The sequence below is a fragment of the Scyliorhinus torazame genome, chromosome 4 (assembly GCF_047496885.1).
Source record: "Scyliorhinus torazame isolate Kashiwa2021f chromosome 4, sScyTor2.1, whole genome shotgun sequence".
NCBI lineage: Eukaryota > Metazoa > Chordata > Chondrichthyes > Carcharhiniformes > Scyliorhinidae > Scyliorhinus > Scyliorhinus torazame.
The window spans coordinates 363,048,967-363,066,744 of NC_092710.1; the positions used below are offsets into that span (position 1 = coordinate 363,048,967).

The 17,778-nt window shown below is 48.7% G+C and overlaps 1 protein-coding gene across 1 annotated transcript in view; it reads left to right on the forward strand.

The window, feature by feature from the left end:
- LOC140411222 (MAM domain-containing glycosylphosphatidylinositol anchor protein 1-like) overlaps positions 1-17,778 on the forward strand; it is an 875,194-nt gene that overhangs the window by 761,224 nt on the left and 96,192 nt on the right. The window contains exon 16 of the mRNA XM_072500330.1: positions 4,254-4,359. Within this exon, the coding sequence (XP_072356431.1) occupies positions 4,254-4,359 (106 nt within the window). The remainder of the gene's footprint in view (positions 1-4,253; positions 4,360-17,778) is intronic.

A 17,778-nucleotide genomic window follows, 5' to 3' on the forward strand; every position in this document is an offset into this window, starting at 1 on the left:
TCTCGGTGTGACGGGACGTTCTGTATTTCTCGGTGTGACGGGACGTTCTGTATTCCTCGGTGTGACGGGACGTTCTGTATTTCTCGGTGTGACGGGACGTTCTGTATTTCTCTGTGTGACGGGACGTTCTGTATTTCTCGGTGTGACGGGACGTTCTGTATTTCTCGGTGTGACGGAACGTTCTGTATTTCTCGGTGTGACGGGACGTTCTGTATTTCTCGGTGTGACGGGACGTTCTGTATTTCTCGGTGTGACGGGACGTTCTGTATTTCTCGGTGTGACGGGACGTTCTGTATTTCTCGGTGTGACGGGACGTTCTGTATTTCTCGGTGTGACGGGACGTTCTGTATTTCTCGGTGTGACGGCTCGTTCTGTATTTCTCGGTGTGACGGCTCGTTCTGTATTTCTCGGTGTGACGGGACGTTCTGTGTTTCTCGGTGTGACGGGACGTTCTGTATTTCTCGGTGTGACGGCTCGTTCTGTATTTCTCGGTGTGACGGGACATTCTGTATTTCTCGGTGTGACGGGACGTTCTGTATTTCTCGGTGTGACGGAACGTTCTGTATTTCTCGGTGTGACGGGACGTTCTGTATTTCTCGGTGTGACGGGACGTTCTGTATTTCTCGGTGTGACGGCTCGTTCTGTATTTCTCGGTGTGACGGGACATTCTGTATTTCTCGGTGTGACGGGACGTTCTGTATTTCTCGGTGTGACGGGACATTCTGTATTTCTCGGTGTGACGGGACGTTCTGTATTTCTCGGTGTGACGGGACGTTCTGTATTTCTCGGTGTGACGGGACGTTCTGTATTTCTCGGTGTGATGGCTCGTTCTGTATTTCTCGGTGTGACGGGACATTCTGTATTTCTCGGTGTGACGGGACGTTCTGTATTTCTCGGTGTGACGGAACGTTCTGTATTTCTCGGTGTGACGGGACGTTCTGTATTTCTCGGTGTGACGGCTCGTTCTGTATTTCTCGGTGTGACGGGACGTTCTGTATTTCTCGGTGTGACGGGACGTTCTGTATTTCTCGGTGTGACGGGACGTTCTGTATTTCTCGGTGTGACGGGACGTTCTGTATTTCTCGGTGTGACGGCTCGTTCTGTATTTCTCGGTGTGACGGGACGTTTTGTATTTCTCGGTGTGACGGGACGTTCTGTATTTCTCGGTGTGACGGCACGTTTTGTATTTCTCGGTGTGACGGGACGTTCTGTATTTCTCGGTGTGACGGGACGTTCTGTATTTCTCGGTGTGACGGGACGTTCTGTATTTCTCGGTGTGACGGCTCGTTCTGTATTTCTCGGTGTGACGGGACGTTCTGTATTTCTCGGTGTGACGGGACGTTCTGTATTTCTCGGTGTGACGGCTCGTTCTGTATTTCTCGGTGTGACGGGACGTTCTGTATTTCTCGGTGTGACGGCTCGTTCTGTATTTCTCGGTGTGACGGGACGTTCTGTGTTTCTCGGTGTGACGGGACGTTCTGTATTTCTCGGTGTGACGGCTCGTTCTGTATTTCTCGGTGTGACGGGACATTCTGTATTTCTCGGTGTGACGGGACGTTCTGTATTTCTCGGTGTGACGGAACGTTCTGTATTTCTCGGTGTGACGGGACGTTCTGTATTTCTCGGTGTGACGGCTCGTTCTGTATTTCTCGGTGTGACGGGACATTCTGTATTTCTCGGTGTGACGGGACATTCTGTATTTCTCGGTGTGACGGGACATTCTGTATTTCTCGGTGTGACGGGACGTTCTGTATTTCTCGGTGTGACGGGACGTTCTGTATTTCTCGGTGTGACGGGACGTTCTGTATTTCTCGGTGTGATGGCTCGTTCTGTATTTCTCGGTGTGACGGGACATTCTGTATTTCTCGGTGTGACGGGACGTTCTGTATTTCTCGGTGTGACGGAACGTTCTGTATTTCTCGGTGTGACGGGACGTTCTGTATTTCTCGGTGTGACGGCTCGTTCTGTATTTCTCGGTGTGACGGGACGTTCTGTATTTCTCGGTGTGACGGGACATTCTGTATTTCTCGGTGTGACGGGACGTTCTGTATTTCTCGGTGTGACGGGACGTTCTGTATTTCTCGGTGTGACGGGACGTTCTGTATTTCTCGGTGTGACGGGACGTTCTGTATTTCTCGGTGTGACGGGACGTTCTGTATTTCTCGGTGTGATGGCTCGTTCTGTATTTCTCGGTGTGACGGGACATTCTGTATTTCTCGGTGTGACGGGACGTTCTGTATTTCTCGGTGTGACGGAACGTTCTGTATTTCTCGGTGTGACGGGACGTTCTGTATTTCTCGGTGTGACGGCTCGTTCTGTATTTCTCGGTGTGACGGGACGTTCTGTATTTCTCGGTGTGACGGGACGTTCTGTATTTCTCGGTGTGACGGGACGTTCTGTATTTCTCGGTGTGACGGGACGTTCTGTATTTCTCGGTGTGACGGCTCGTTCTGTATTTCTCGGTGTGACGGGACGTTTTGTATTTCTCGGTGTGACGGGACGTTCTGTATTTCTCGGTGTGACGGCACGTTTTGTATTTCTCGGTGTGACGGGACGTTCTGTATTTCTCGGTGTGACGGGACGTTCTGTATTTCTCGGTGTGACGGGACGTTCTGTATTTCTCGGTGTGACGGCTCGTTCTGTATTTCTCGGTGTGACGGGACGTTCTGTATTTCTCGGTGTGACGGGACGTTCTGTATTTCTCGGTGTGACGGCTCGTTCTGTATTTCTCGGTGTGACGGGACGTTCTGTATTTCTCGGTGTGACGGCTCGTTCTGTATTTCTCGGTGTGACGGGACGTTCTGTGTTTCTCGGTGTGACGGGACGTTCTGTATTTCTCGGTGTGACGGCTCGTTCTGTATTTCTCGGTGTGACGGGACATTCTGTATTTCTCGGTGTGACGGGACGTTCTGTATTTCTCGGTGTGACGGAACGTTCTGTATTTCTCGGTGTGACGGGACGTTCTGTATTTCTCGGTGTGACGGCTCGTTCTGTATTTCTCGGTGTGACGGGACATTCTGTATTTCTCGGTGTGACGGGACGTTCTGTATTTCTCGGTGTGACGGGACATTCTGTATTTCTCGGTGTGACGGGACGTTCTGTATTTCTCGGTGTGACGGGACGTTCTGTATTTCTCGGTGTGACGGGACGTTCTGTATTTCTCGGTGTGATGGCTCGTTCTGTATTTCTCGGTGTGACGGGACATTCTGTATTTCTCGGTGTGACGGGACGTTCTGTATTTCTCGGTGTGACGGAACGTTCTGTATTTCTCGGTGTGACGGGACGTTCTGTATTTCTCGGTGTGACGGCTCGTTCTGTATTTCTCGGTGTGACGGGACGTTCTGTATTTCTCGGTGTGACGGGACGTTCTGTATTTCTCGGTGTGACGGGACGTTCTGTATTTCTCGGTGTGACGGGACGTTCTGTATTTCTCGGTGTGACGGCTCGTTCTGTATTTCTCGGTGTGACGGGACGTTTTGTATTTCTCGGTGTGACGGGACGTTCTGTATTTCTCGGTGTGACGGCACGTTTTGTATTTCTCGGTGTGACGGGACGTTCTGTATTTCTCGGTGTGACGGGACGTTCTGTATTTCTCGGTGTGACGGGACGTTCTGTATTTCTCGGTGTGACGGCTCGTTCTGTATTTCTCGGTGTGACGGGACGTTCTGTATTTCTCGGTGTGACGGGACGTTCTGTATTTCTCGGTGTGACGGGACGTTCTGTATTTCTCGGTGTGGCGGGACGTTCTGTATTTCTCGGTGTGACGGGACGTTCTGTATTTCTCGGTGTGACGGGACGTTCTGTACTTCACGGTGTGACGGGACGTTCTGTATTTCTCGGTGTGACGGGGCGTTCTGTATTTCTCGGTGTGACGGCTCGTTCTGTATTTCTCGGTGTGACGGGACGTTCTGTATTTCTCGGTGTGACGGGACGTTCTGTATTTCTCGGTGTGACGGGACGTTCTGTATTTCTCGGTGTGACGGGACGTTCTGTATTTCTCGGTGTGACGGCTCGTTCTGTATTTCTCGGTGTGACGGGACGTTCTGTATTTCTCGGTGTGACGGGACGTTCTGTATTTCTCGGTGTGACGGGACGTTCTGTATTTCTCGGTGTGACGGGACGTTCTGTGTTTCTCGGTGTGACGGGACGTTCTGTATTTCTCGGTGTGACGGGACGTTCTGTGTTTCTCGGTGTGACGGCTCGTTCAGTATTTCTCGGTGTGACGGCTCGTTCTGTATTTCTCGATATTTCAGGTCGTTCTGGAAGCTGTTCGGGGGCCGGGTTTTTTGGGAGATATTGGGATTGATGACGTCAGCATCACCAAAGGTTCCTGTGCGAGAAGACCGTTCTCGGAGAAAGGTGGGTGTCAATCTGACCTTCGATTAACAACAACACAAATCAATCATTGTTGCAAATCTGACAGGCTCGCCAAAAGCACAAAGGGTGAATTTGATCCTGCCCAGGTGGTTGTGATGACCCCGGAGGTGAGTGTGAAATTCCCGTGAGGGAATTCCCTCCCTGTCTGACTGCACCCGGACCCAATTTTACTGTGTGGAGGGCAGGGCCTGTGATCTGATCCCATTACTGCCCTGTTAAGGCCTGAAATGGTCACCTCAGACTGCCCTAACTAAACAAAACCTTCTGCCCTCAGTCGGTCCGTCTCCCTCTATTTCCTCCCAATTCATGCACCTGTCCAGATGCCTCTTAAACATTGCTAATGTGCTGCTTCCCCCACATCCTCTGGCATCGCGTTCCAGGCACCCACCACTCTCTGTGTGAAAAACTTACCCCGCACATCTCCCTTAAACTTTCCCCCTCTCACCTTGAACCTGTGCCCCTTGTAATTGACACTTCCACCCTGGGAAAAAGCCTCTGACTATCCACCCCTGTCTCTGCCTCTCAGAATTCTGTCGACCTCCATCAGGTCTCCCCTCAGCCTCCGTCTTTCCAGTGAAAACAATCCTAGTTTATCCAACCTCTCCTCGTAGCCAACACGCTCGAGACCAGGCAACATCCTGGTGAGCCTTCTTTGCGCTCTCTCCAAAGCTTCCATGTCCTTCTGGTAATGTGGTGCCCAGAACTACACGCAATACTCCAAATGCGGCCTAACCAAGGTTTTATACAGCTGCAGCATTATTCCCCAACTCCTGTACTCAATGCCCCGGCTGATGAAGGCACGCGTGCCACACGCCTTCTTGATCACCTTGCCCACCTGTGTTGGCACTTTAGGGAACTGTGGACCTGCACGCCCAGATCCCTCTGTGTGTTAATGTTCCTCAGGGTTCTGCCATTCACAGTGTAATTCATACCTAGATTAGATCCTCCAAAATGCATCACCTCACATTATCCCGATTAAGCTCCATCTGCCATTTCTGTGCCCAAGTCTCCAATCTATCTACATGCAACCCCTCCTCCACAATAGTCCTCAATACCGGGGCCCTGCAAGGCTGCATACTTAGCCCCCTACTCTACTCCCTGTACACACACAACTGTGTGGAAAAATTTGGTTCCAACTCCATCTACAAGTTTGCTGACGATACGACCATAGTGGGCCGGATCTCGAATAACGATGAGTCCGAATACAGGAGGGAGATAGAGAACCTAGTGGAGTGGTGTAGCGACAACAATCTCTCCCTCAATGCCAGCAAAACTAAAGAGCTGGTCATTGACTTCAGGAAGCAAAGTACTGTCCACACCCCTGTCAGCATCAACGGGGCCGAGGTGGAGATGGTTAGCAGTTTCAAATTCCTAGGGGTGCACATCTCCAAAATTCTGTCCTGGTCCACCCACGTCAACGCTACCACCAAGAAAGCACAACAGCGCCTATACTTCCTCAGGAAACTAAGGAAATTCAGCATGTCCACATTAACCCGAACCAACTTTTACAGATGCACCATAGAAAGCATCCTATCGGGCTGCATCACAGTCTGGTATGGCAACTGCTCAGCCCAAGACCGCAAGAAACTCCAGATAGTCGTGAACACCGCCCAGTCCATCACAGGAACCTGCCTCCCATCCATTGACTCCATCTACACCTCCCGCTGCCTGGGGAAAGCGGGCAGCACAATCAAAGATCCCTCCCACCCGGCTTACTCACTCTTCCAACTTCTTCCATCGGGCAGGAGATACAGAAGTCTGAGAACACGCACGAACAGACTCAAAAACAGCTTCTTCCCCACTGTCACCAGATTCCTAAATGACCCTCTTATGGACTGACCTCATTAACACTACACCCTGTATGCTTCACCCGATACCAGTGCTTATGTAGTTACATTGTATATGTTGAGTTGCCCTATTATGTATTTTCTTTTATTCCCTTTTCTTCCCCATTTACTTAATGAACTGTTGAGCGGGTCGCAGAAAAATACTTTTCACTGTAGCTCGGTACACCTGACAATAAACAAATCCAAAATCCAAATCCTGTTGTATCCTCTGACAAACCTCTGCACTATCAGCAACTTCGCCAATCTTCGTGTCATCCCCAAACTTACCAATCAGACCACCCACATTTCCTCCAGAACATTTATATTTACTGCAAACAACAGTGATCCCAGCACTGATCCCCGCTGAACACCATTAGCTACAGGTCTCCATTCTGAAAAACACTCTTCCCCCGCTACTCCGTCTTTTATAACCGAGCCAGTTGTGTATCCATCCGGCCAGCCCACCCCCAATCCCATGTGACTTTAGTTTTGTACCAGTCTGCCACATGGGATCTAGTAATGCGCCTTACAAAAGTCCATATAAACTACATCCACACACTCCCTTCACAAGTTTCTTTGTCACCTCTTCATAAATGTCAAACCAGTTGGTGAGACCTGACTTTCCCACACAAAACCATGCAGCCTGTCACTAACTACTCTATTTCCCCGTCCCTCTGTCGTCCCTCTGGAGTCCCTCTGTCGTCCCTCTCTGGTCCCTCTCTGTCCGTCTCTGTCTTTCTGTGTCTGTTTACTCTCTGTCTCTCTGTTCACTCTGTCTCTCTGTCTCTGTTCACTCTCTGTCTCTCTGTCTCTCTGTCGCTCTCTGTCTCTCTGTCTCTCTGTTCACTCTCTGTCTCTCTGTCTCTCTCTGTCTCTCTGTTCACTCTCTGTCTCTCTGTTCTCGCTCTGTCTCTCTCTTCTCCCTCTGTCTCTCTGTTCACTTTCTGTCTCTCTGTTCACTCTCTGTCTCCCTGTTCACTCTCTGTCTCTCTGTTTTCTCTCTGTTCTCTCTCTGTCTCCCTGACTCTCTGTTCACTCTCTGTCTCTCTGTTCACTCTCTGTTCACTCTCTGTCTCTCTGTTCACTCTCTGTCTCTCTCTGTCTATCTGTACTCTCCCTGTCTCTCTGTTCACTCTCTGTCTCTCTGTCTCTCTCTGTCTCTCTGTTCTCTCTCTGTCTCTCTGTTCACTCTCTGTCTCTCTGTTCACTCTCTGTCTCTCTGTCTCTCTGTTCACTCTCTGTCTCTCTGTTCTCTCTCTGTTCTCTCTCTGTTCTCTCTCTGTCTCTCTGACTCTCTGTTCACTCTCTGTCTCTCTGTCTCTCAGTTCATTCTCTGTCTCTCCGTTCACTCTCTGTCTCTCTCTCTCTCTGTTCTCTCTCTGTCCCTCTGTTCAATCTCTGTCTCTCTCTCTCTGTCTCTCTGTCTCTCTCTGTCTATCTGTTCTCTCTGTCTCTATGTTCACTCTCTGTCTCTCTGTTGTCTCTCTGTCTCTCTGTTCACTCTCTGTCACTCTTTTCACTCTCTGTCTCTCTTTTCACTCTCTGTCTCTCTCTCTCTCTGTCTCTCTGTTCACTCTCTGTCTCTCTGTTCTCGCTCTGTCTCTCTCTTCTCCCTCTGTCTCTCTGTTCACTTTCTGTCTCTCTGTTCACTCTCTGTCTCCCTGTTCACTCTCTGTCTCCCTGTTCACTCTCTGTCTCTCTGTTTTCTCTCTGTTCTCTCTCTGTCTCTCTGTTCACTCTCTGTCTCTCTGTTCACTCTCTGTTCACTCTCTGTCTCTCTGTTCACTCTCTGTCTCTCTCTGTCTATCTGTTCTCTCTCTGTCTCTCTGTTCACTCTCTGTCTCTCTGTCTCTCTGTTCAATCTCTGTCTCTCTGTCTCTCTGTCTCTCTGTTCTCTCTCTGTCTCTCTGTTCACTCTCTGTCTCTCTGTTCACTCTCTGTCTCTCTGTCTCTCTGTTCAATCTCTGTCTCTCTGTTCTCTCTCTGTTCTCTCTCTGTTCTCTCTCTGTCTCTCTGACTCTCTGTTCACTCTCTGTCTCTCTGTCTCTCAGTTCATTCCCTGTCTCTCTGTTCTCTCTCTGTCCCTCTGTTCACTCTCTGTCTCTCTCTCTCTGTCTCTCTGTCTCTCTCTGTCTATCTGTTCTCTCTGTCTCTATGTTCACTCTCTGTCTCTCTGTTGTCTCTCTGTCTCTCTGTTCACTCTCTGTCTCTCTTTTCACTCTCTGTCTCTCTGTTCACTCTCTGTCTCTCTGTTCACTCTCTGTCTCTCTGTTCACTCTCTGTCTCTCTGTTCACTCTCTGTCTCTCTGTCTCTCTGTTCACTCTCTGTCTCTCTGTCTCTCTCAATCTCTGTCTCTCTGTTCGCTCTCTGTCTCTCTGTCTCTCTGTTCACTCTCTGTCTCTCTGTTCACTCTCTGTCTCTCTCTGTCTCTCACTATCTCTCTCTGATCTCTCTCTGTCTCTCTCTGTCTCTTGCTGTCTCTCTGTTCTCTCTCTGTCTCTCTGTTCTCTCTCTGTCTCTCTGTTCACTCTCTGTCTCTCTGTTCACTCTCTGTCTCTCTGTTCACTCTGTGTCTCTCTGTTCTCTCTCTGTTCTCTCTCTGTCTCTCTGTCTCTCTGTTCACTCTCTGTCTCTCAGTTCACTCCCTTTCTCTCTGTTCTCTCTCTGACCCTCTGTTCACTCTCTGTCTCTCTGTCTATTTGTTCACTCTCTGTCTCTCTCTGTCTCACTGATCTCTCTCTGATCTCTCTCTGTCTCTCTGTTCACTCTCTGTCTCTCTGTTCACTCTCTGTCTCTCTGTTCACTCTGTGTCTCTCTGTTCTCTCTCTGTTCTCTCTCTGTCTCTCTGTCTCTCTGTTCACTCTCTGTCTCTCAGTTCACTCCCTTTCTCTCTGTTCTCTCTCTGGCCCTCTGTTCACTCTCGTCTCTCTGTCTATTTGTTCACTCTCTGTCTCTCTCTGTCTCTCTGTTCTCTCTCTGTCTCTCTGTTCTCTCTCTGTCTCTCTGTTCACTCTCGGTCTCTCTGTGCACTCTCTGTCTCTCTGTTCACACTGTGTCTCTCTGTTCTCTCTCTGTCTCTCTCTGTTCACTCTCTGTCTCTCTGTTCTCTCTCTGCCTCTCTCTCTGTCTCTCTGTACTCAATCTGTCTATCTGTTCTCTCTCTGTCTCTATGTTCACTCTCTGTCCCTCTGTCTCTCTGTTCACTCTCTGTCTCTCTGTTCACTCTCTGTCTCTCTGTCTCTTTGTTCACTCTCTGTCTCTATGTTCACTCTCTGTCTCTCTGTTGTCTCTCTGTCTCTCTGTTCACTCTCTGTCTCTCTTTTCACTCTCTGTCTCTCTGTTCACTCTCTGTCTCTCTGTTCACTCTCTGTCTCTCTGTTCACTCTCTGTCTCTCTGTTCACTATCTGTCTCTCTGTTCACTCTCTGTCTCTCTGTCTCTCTGTTCACTCTCTGTCTCTCTGTCTCTCTCAATCTCTGTCTCTCTGTTCACTCTCTGTCTCTCTGTCTCTCTGTTCACTCTCTGTCTCTCTGTTCACTCTCTGTCTCTCTCTGTCTCTCACTATCTCTCTCTGATCTCTCTCTGTCTCTCTCTGTCTCTTGCTGTCTCTCTGTTCTCTCTCTGTCTCTCTGTTCTCTCTCTGTCTCTCTGTTCACTCTCTGTCTCTCTGTTCACTCTCTGTCTCTCTGTTCACTCTGTGTCTCTCTGTTCTCTCTCTGTTCTCTCTCTGTCTCTCTGTCTCTCTGTTCACTCTCTGTCTCTCAGTTCACTCCCTTTCTCTCTGTTCTCTCTCTGACCCTCTGTTCACTCTCTGTCTCTCTGTCTATTTGTTCACTCTCTGTCTCTCTCTGTCTCTCTGATCTCTCTCTGATCTCTCTCTGTCTCTCTCTGTTTCTCTCTGTCTCTCTGTTCTCTCTCTGTCTCTCTGTTCTCTCTCTGTCTCTCTGTTCACTCTCGGTCTCTCTGTGCACTCTCTGTCTCTCTGTTCACACTGTGTCTCTCTGTTCTCTCTCTGTCTCTCTCTGTTCACTCTCTGTCTCTCTGTTCTCTCTCTGCCTCTCTGTCTGTCTCTCTGTACTCTATCTGTCTATCTGTTCTCTCTCTGTCTCTATGTTCACTCTCTGTCCCTCTGTCTCTCTGTTCACTCTCTGTCTCTCTGTTCACTCTCTGTCTCTCTGTCTCTTTGTTCACTCTCTGTCTCTCTGTTCACTCTCTGTCTCTCTCTGTCTCTCTGATCTCTCTCTGATCTCTCTCTGTCTCTCTCTGTTTCTCTCTGTCTCTCTGTTCTCTCTCTGTCTCTCTGTTCTCTCTCTGTCTCTCTGTTCACTCTCGGTCTCTCTGTGCACTCTCTGTCTCTCTGTTCACACTGTGTCTCCCTGTTCTCTCTCGGTCTCTCTCTGTCTCTCTGTTCACTCTCTGTCTCTCTGTTCTCTCTCTGCCTCTCTCTCTGTCTCTCTGTACTCTATCTGTCTCTCTCTGTCTCTCTGTTCACTCTCTGTCTCTCTCTGTCTCTCTGTTCACTCTCTGTCTCTCTGTTCACTCTCTGTTCACTCTCTGTTCTCTCTCTGTTCTCTCTCTGTTCTCTCTCTGTCTCTCTCTGTCTCTCTCTGTCTCTCTGTTCACTCTCTGTCTCTCTCTGTCTCTCTGTTCACTCTCTGTCTCTCTGTTCACTCTCTGCCTCTCTCTCTGTCTCTCTGTACTCTATCTGTCTCTCTCTGTCTCTCTGTTCACTCTCTGTCTCTCTCTGTCTCTCTGTTCACTCTCTGTCTCTCTGTTCACTCTCTGTTCACTCTCTGTTCTCTCTCTGTTCTCTCTCTATTCTCTCTCTGTCTCTCTCTGTCTCTCTGTTCACTCTCTGTCTCTCTCTGTCTCTCTGTTCTGTCTCTGTCTCTCTGTTCACTCTCTGTCTCTCTGTTCACTCTCTGTCTCTCTCTGTACACTCTCTGTCTCTCTGTTCACTCTCTGTCTCTCTCTGTCCACTCTCTGTCTCTCTCTGTCTGTCTGTCCACTCTCTGTCACTCTGTTCACTCTCTGTCCCTCTGTCTCTCTGTTCACTCTCTGTCTCTCTGTCTCTCTGTTCACTCTCTGTCTCTCTCTGTCTCTCTGTTCACTCTCTGTCTCTCTGTCTCTCTGTTCACTCTCTGTCTCTCTGTCTCTCTCAATCTCTGTCTCTCTGTTCACTCTCTGTCTCTCTGTCTCTCTGTTCACTCTCTGTCTCTCTGTTCACTCTCTGTCTCTCTCTGTCTCTCACTATCTCTCTCTGATCTCTCTCTGTCTCTCTCTGTCTCTTGCTGTCTCTCTGTTCTCTCTCTGTCTCTCTGTTCTCTCTCTGTCTCTCTGTTCACTCTCTGTCTCTCTGTTCACTCTCTGTCTCTCTGTTCACTCTGTGTCTCTCTGTTCTCTCTCTGTTCTCTCTCTGTCTCTCTGTCTCTCTGTTCACTCTCTGTCTCTCAGTTCACTCCCTTTCTCTCTGTTCTCTCTCTGACCCTCTGTTCACTCTCTGTCTCTCTGTCTATTTGTTCACTCTCTGTCTCTCTCTGTCTCTCTGATCTCTCTCTGATCTCTCTCTGTCTCTCTGTTCACTCTCTGTCTCTCTGTTCACTCTCTGTCTCTCTGTTCACTCTGTGTCTCTCTGTTCTCTCTCTGTTCTCTCTCTGTCTTTCTGTCTCTCTGTTCACTCTCTGTCTCTCAGTTCACTCCCTTTCTCTCTGTTCTCTCTCTGACCCTCTGTTCACTCTCTGTCTCTCTGTCTATTTGTTCACTCTCTGTCTCTCTCTGTCTCTCTGTTCTCTCTCTGTCTCTCTGTTCTCTCTCTGTCTCTCTGTTCACTCTCGGTCTCTCTGTGCACTCTCTGTCTCTCTGTTCACACTGTGTCTCTCTGTTCTCTCTCTGTCTCTCTCTGTTCACTCTCTGTCTCTCTGTTCTCTCTCTGCCTCTCTCTCTGTCTCTCTGTACTCAATCTGTCTATCTGTTCTCTCTCTGTCTCTATGTTCACTCTCTGTCCCTCTGTCTCTCTGTTCACTCTCTGTCTCTCTGTTCACTCTCTGTCTCTCTGTCTCTTTGTTCACTCTCTGTCTCTATGTTCACTCTCTGTCTCTCTGTTATCTCTCTGTCTCTCTGTTCACTCTCTGTCTCTCTTTTCACTCTCTGTCTCTCTGTTCACTCTCTGTCTCTCTGTTCACTCTCTGTCTCTCTGTTCACTCTCTGTCTCTCTGTTCACTATCTGTCTCTCTGTTCACTCTCTGTCTCTCTGTCTCTCTGTTCACTCTTTGTCTCTCTGTCTCTCTCAATCTCTGTCTCTCTGTTCACTCTCTGTCTCTCTGTCTCTCTGTTCACTCTCTGTCTCTCTGTTCACTCTCTGTCTCTCTCTGTCTCTCACTATCTTTCTCTGATCTCTCTCTGTCTCTCTCTGTCTCTTGCTGTCTCTCTGTTCTCTCTCTGTCTCTCTGTTCTCTCTCTGTCTCTCTGTTCACTCTCTGTCTCTCTGTTCACTCTCTGTCTCTCTGTTCACTCTGTGTCTCTCTGTTCTCTGTCTGTTCTCTCTCTGTCTCTCTGTCTCTCTGTTCACTCTCTGTCTCTCAGTTCACTCCCTTTCTCTCTGTTCTCTCTCTGACCCTCTGTTCACTCTCTGTCTCTCTCTGTCTCTCTGATCTCTCTCTGATCTCTCTCTGTCTCTCTCTGTGTCTCTCTGTCTCTCTGTTCTCTCTCTGTCTCTCTGTTCTCTCTCTGTCTCTCTGTTCACTCTCGGTCTCTCTGTGCACTCTCTGTCTCTCTGTTCACACTGTGTCTCTCTGTTCTCTCTCTGTCTCTCTCTGTTCACTCTCTGTCTCTCTGTTCTCTCTCTGCCTCTCTGTCTGTCTCTCTGTACTCTATCTGTCTATCTGTTCTCTCTCTGTCTCTATGTTCACTCTCTGTCCCTCTGTCTCTCTGTTCACTCTCTGTCTCTCTGTTCACTCTCTGTCTCTCTGTCTCTTTGTTCACTCTCTGTCTCTCTGTTCACTCTCTGTCTCTCTCTGTCTCTCTGATCTCTCTCTGATCTCTCTCTGTCTCTCTCTGTTTCTCTCTGTCTCTCTGTTCTCTCTCTGTCTCTCTGTTCTCTCTCTGTCTCTCTGTTCACTCTCGGTCTCTCTGTGCACTCTCTGTCTCTCTGTTCACACTGTGTCTCCCTGTTCTCTCTCGGTCTCTCTCTGTCTCTCTGTTCACTCTCTGTCTCTCTGTTCTCTCTCTGCCTCTCTCTCTGTCTCTCTGTACTCTACCTGTCTCTCTCTGTCTCTCTGTTCACTCTCTGTCTCTCTCTGTCTCTCTGTTCACTCTCTGTCTCTCTGTTCACTCTCTGTTCACTCTCTGTTCTCTCTCTGTTCTCTCTCTGTTCTCTCTCTGTCTCTCTCTGTCTCTCTGTTCACTCTCTGTCTCTCTCTGTCTCTCTGTTCACTCTCTGTCTCTCTGTCTCTCTCAATCTCTGTCTCTCTGTTCACTCTCTGTCTCTCTGTCTCTCTGTTCACTCTCTGTCTCTCTGTTCACTCTCTGTCTCTCTCTGTCTCTCACTATCTCTCTCTGATCTCTCTCTGTCTCTCTCTGTCTCTTGCTGTCTCTCTGTTCTCTCTCTGTCTCTCTGTTCTCTCTCTGTCTCTCTGTTCACTCTCTGTCTCTCTGTTCACTCTCTGTCTCTCTGTTCACTCTGTGTCTCTCTGTTCTCTCTCTGTTCTCTCTCTGTCTCTCTGTCTCTCTGTTCACTCTCTGTCTCTCAGTTCACTCCCTTTCTCTCTGTTCTCTCTCTGACCCTCTGTTCACTCTCTGTCTCTCTGTCTATTTGTTCACTCTCTGTCTCTCTCTGTCTCTCTGATCTCTCTCTGATCTCTCTCTGTCTCTCTCTGTTTCTCTCTGTCTCTCTGTTCTCTCTCTGTCTCTCTGTTCTCTCTCTGTCTCTCTGTTCACTCTCGGTCTCTCTGTGCACTCTCTGTCTCTCTGTTCACACTGTGTCTCTCTGTTCTCTCTCTGTCTCTCTCTGTTCACTCTCTGTCTCTCTGTTCTCTCTCTGCCTCTCTGTCTGTCTCTCTGTACTCTATCTGTCTATCTGTTCTCTCTCTGTCTCTATGTTCACTCTCTGTCCCTCTGTCTCTCTGTTCACTCTCTGTCTCTCTGTTCACTCTCTGTCTCTCTGTCTCTTTGTTCACTCTCTGTCTCTCTGTTCACTCTCTGTCTCTCTCTGTCTCTCTGATCTCTCTCTGATCTCTCTCTGTCTCTCTCTGTTTCTCTCTGTCTCTCTGTTCTCTCTCTGTCTCTCTGTTCTCTCTCTGTCTCTCTGTTCACTCTCGGTCTCTCTGTGCACTCTCTGTCTCTCTGTTCACACTGTGTCTCCCTGTTCTCTCTCGGTCTCTCTCTGTCTCTCTGTTCACTCTCTGTCTCTCTGTTCTCTCTCTGCCTCTCTCTCTGTCTCTCTGTACTCTATCTGTCTCTCTCTGTCTCTCTGTTCACTCTCTGTCTCTCTCTGTCTCTCTGTTCACTCTCTGTCTCTCTGTTCACTCTCTGTTCACTCTCTGTTCTCTCTCTGTTCTCTCTCTGTTCTCTCTCTGTTCTCTCTCTGTCTCTCTCTGTCTCTCTGTTCACTCTCTGTCTCTCTCTGTCTCTCTGTTCACTCTCTGTCTCTCTGTTCACTCTCTGCCTCTCTCTCTGTCTCTCTGTACTCTATCTGTCTCTCTCTGTCTCTCTGTTCACTCTCTGTCTCTCTCTGTCTCTCTGTTCACTCTCTGTCTCTCTGTTCACTCTCTGTTCACTCTCTGTTCTCTCTCTGTTCTCTCTCTATTCTCTCTCTGTCTCTCTCTGTCTCTCTGTTCACTCTCTGTCTCTCTCTGTCTCTCTGTTCTGTCTCTGTCTCTCTGTTCACTCTCTGTCTCTCTGTTCACTCTCTGTCTCTCTCTGTACACTCTCTGTCTCTCTGTTCACTCTCTGTCTCTCTCTGTCCACTCTCTGTCTCTCTCTGTCTGTCTGTCCACTCTCTGTCACTCTGTTCACTCTCTGTCCCTCTGTCTCTCTGTTCACTCTCTGTCTCTCTGTCTCTCTGTTCACTCTCTGTCTCTCTCTGTCTCTCTGTTCTCTCTCTGTCTCTCTCGCTCTCTCATTTCACTCTCTGTCTCTCTGTTCTCTCTCTGTCTCTCTCTGTCTCTCTGTTCACTATCTGTCTATCTGTTCTCTCTCTGTCTCTCTATCTCTCTGTTCACTCTCTGTCCCTCTCTGTCTCTCTGTTCACTCTCTGTCTCTCTCTGTCTCTCTGTTCACTCTCTGTCTCTCTCTGTCTCTCTGTTCATTCTCTGTCTCTCTGTTCACTCTCTGTCTCTCTGTTCACTCTCTGTCTCTCTGTCTCTCTCTGTCTCTCTGTTCTCTCTCTATCTCTCTCTGTCTCTCTGTTCACTCTCTGCCTCTCTTTTCACTCTCTGTCTCTCAGTCTCTCTGTTCACTCTCTGTCTCCCTGATCTCTCTGTCACTCTGTGTCTCTCACTGTTTCTCTCTGTCTCTCTGTTCTCTCTCTGTCTCTCTGTTCTCTCTCTGTCTCTCTGTTCACTCTCTGTCTCTCTGTGCACTCTCTGTCTCTCTGTTCGCACTGTGTCTCTCTGTTCACTCTCTGTTCACTCTCTGTTCACTCTCTGTTCACTCTCTGTTCTCTCTCTGTTCTCTCTCTGTTCTCTCTCTGTCTCTCTCTGTCTCTCTCTGTCTCTCTGTTCACTCTCTGTCTCTCTCTGTCTCTCTGTTCACTCTCTGTCTCTCTGTTCACTCTCTGCCTCTCTCTCTGTCTCTCTGTACTCTATCTGTCTCTCTCTGTCTCTCTGTTCACTCTCTGTCTCTCTCTGTCTCTCTGTTCACTCTCTGTCTCTCTGTTCACTCTCTGTTCACTCTCTGTTCTCTCTCTGTTCTCTCTCTATTCTCTCTCTGTCTCTCTCTGTCTCTCTGTTCACTCTCTGTCTCTCTCTGTCTCTCTGTTCTGTCTCTGTCTCTCTGTTCACTCTCTGTCTCTCTGTTCACTCTCTGTCTCTCTCTGTACACTCTCTGTCTCTCTGTTCACTCTCTGTCTCTCTCTGTCCACTCTCTGTCTCTCTCTGTCTGTCTGTCCACTCTCTGTCACTCTGTTCACTCTCTGTCCCTCTGTCTCTCTGTTCACTCTCTGTCTCTCTGTCTCTCTGTTCACTCTCTGTCTCTCTCTGTCTCTCTGTTCACTCTCTGTCTCTCTGTCTCTCTGTTCACTCTCTGTCTCTCTGTCTCTCTCAATCTCTGTCTCTCTGTTCACTCTCTGTCTCTCTGTCTCTCTGTTCACTCTCTGTCTCTCTGTTCACTCTCTGTCTCTCTCTGTCTCTCACTATCTCTCTCTGATCTCTCTCTGTCTCTCTCTGTCTCTTGCTGTCTCTCTGTTCTCTCTCTGTCTCTCTGTTCTCTCTCTGTCTCTCTGTTCACTCTCTGTCTCTCTGTTCACTCTCTGTCTCTCTGTTCACTCTGTGTCTCTCTGTTCTCTCTCTGTTCTCTCTCTGTCTCTCTGTCTCTCTGTTCACTCTCTGTCTCTCAGTTCACTCCCTTTCTCTCTGTTCTCTCTCTGACCCTCTGTTCACTCTCTGTCTCTCTGTCTATTTGTTCACTCTCTGTCTCTCTCTGTCTCTCTGATCTCTCTCTGATCTCTCTCTGTCTCTCTGTTCACTCTCTGTCTCTCTGTTCACTCTCTGTCTCTCTGTTCACTCTGTGTCTCTCTGTTCTCTCTCTGTTCTCTCTCTGTCTTTCTGTCTCTCTGTTCACTCTCTGTCTCTCAGTTCACTCCCTTTCTCTCTGTTCTCTCTCTGACCCTCTGTTCACTCTCTGTCTCTCTGTCTATTTGTTCACTCTCTGTCTCTCTCTGTCTCTCTGTTCTCTCTCTGTCTCTCTGTTCTCTCTCTGTCTCTCTGTTCACTCTCGGTCTCTCTGTGCACTCTCTGTCTCTCTGTTCACACTGTGTCTCTCTGTTCTCTCTCTGTCTCTCTCTGTTCACTCTCTGTCTCTCTGTTCTCTCTCTGCCTCTCTCTCTGTCTCTCTGTACTCAATCTGTCTATCTGTTCTCTCTCTGTCTCTATGTTCACTCTCTGTCCCTCTGTCTCTCTGTTCACTCTCTGTCTCTCTGTTCACTCTCTGTCTCTCTGTCTCTTTGTTCACTCTCTGTCTCTATGTTCACTCTCTGTCTCTCTGTTATCTCTCTGTCTCTCTGTTCACTCTCTGTCTCTCTTTTCACTCTCTGTCTCTCTGTTCACTCTCTGTCTCTCTGTTCACTCTCTGTCTCTCTGTTCACTCTCTGTCTCTCTGTTCACTATCTGTCTCTCTGTTCACTCTCTGTCTCTCTGTCTCTCTGTTCACTCTTTGTCTCTCTGTCTCTCTCAATCTCTGTCTCTCTGTTCACTCTCTGTCTCTCTGTCTCTCTGTTCACTCTCTGTCTCTCTGTTCACTCTCTGTCTCTCTCTGTCTCTCACTATCTTTCTCTGATCTCTCTCTGTCTCTCTCTGTCTCTTGCTGTCTCTCTGTTCTCTCTCTGTCTCTCTGTTCTCTCTCTGTCTCTCTGTTCACTCTC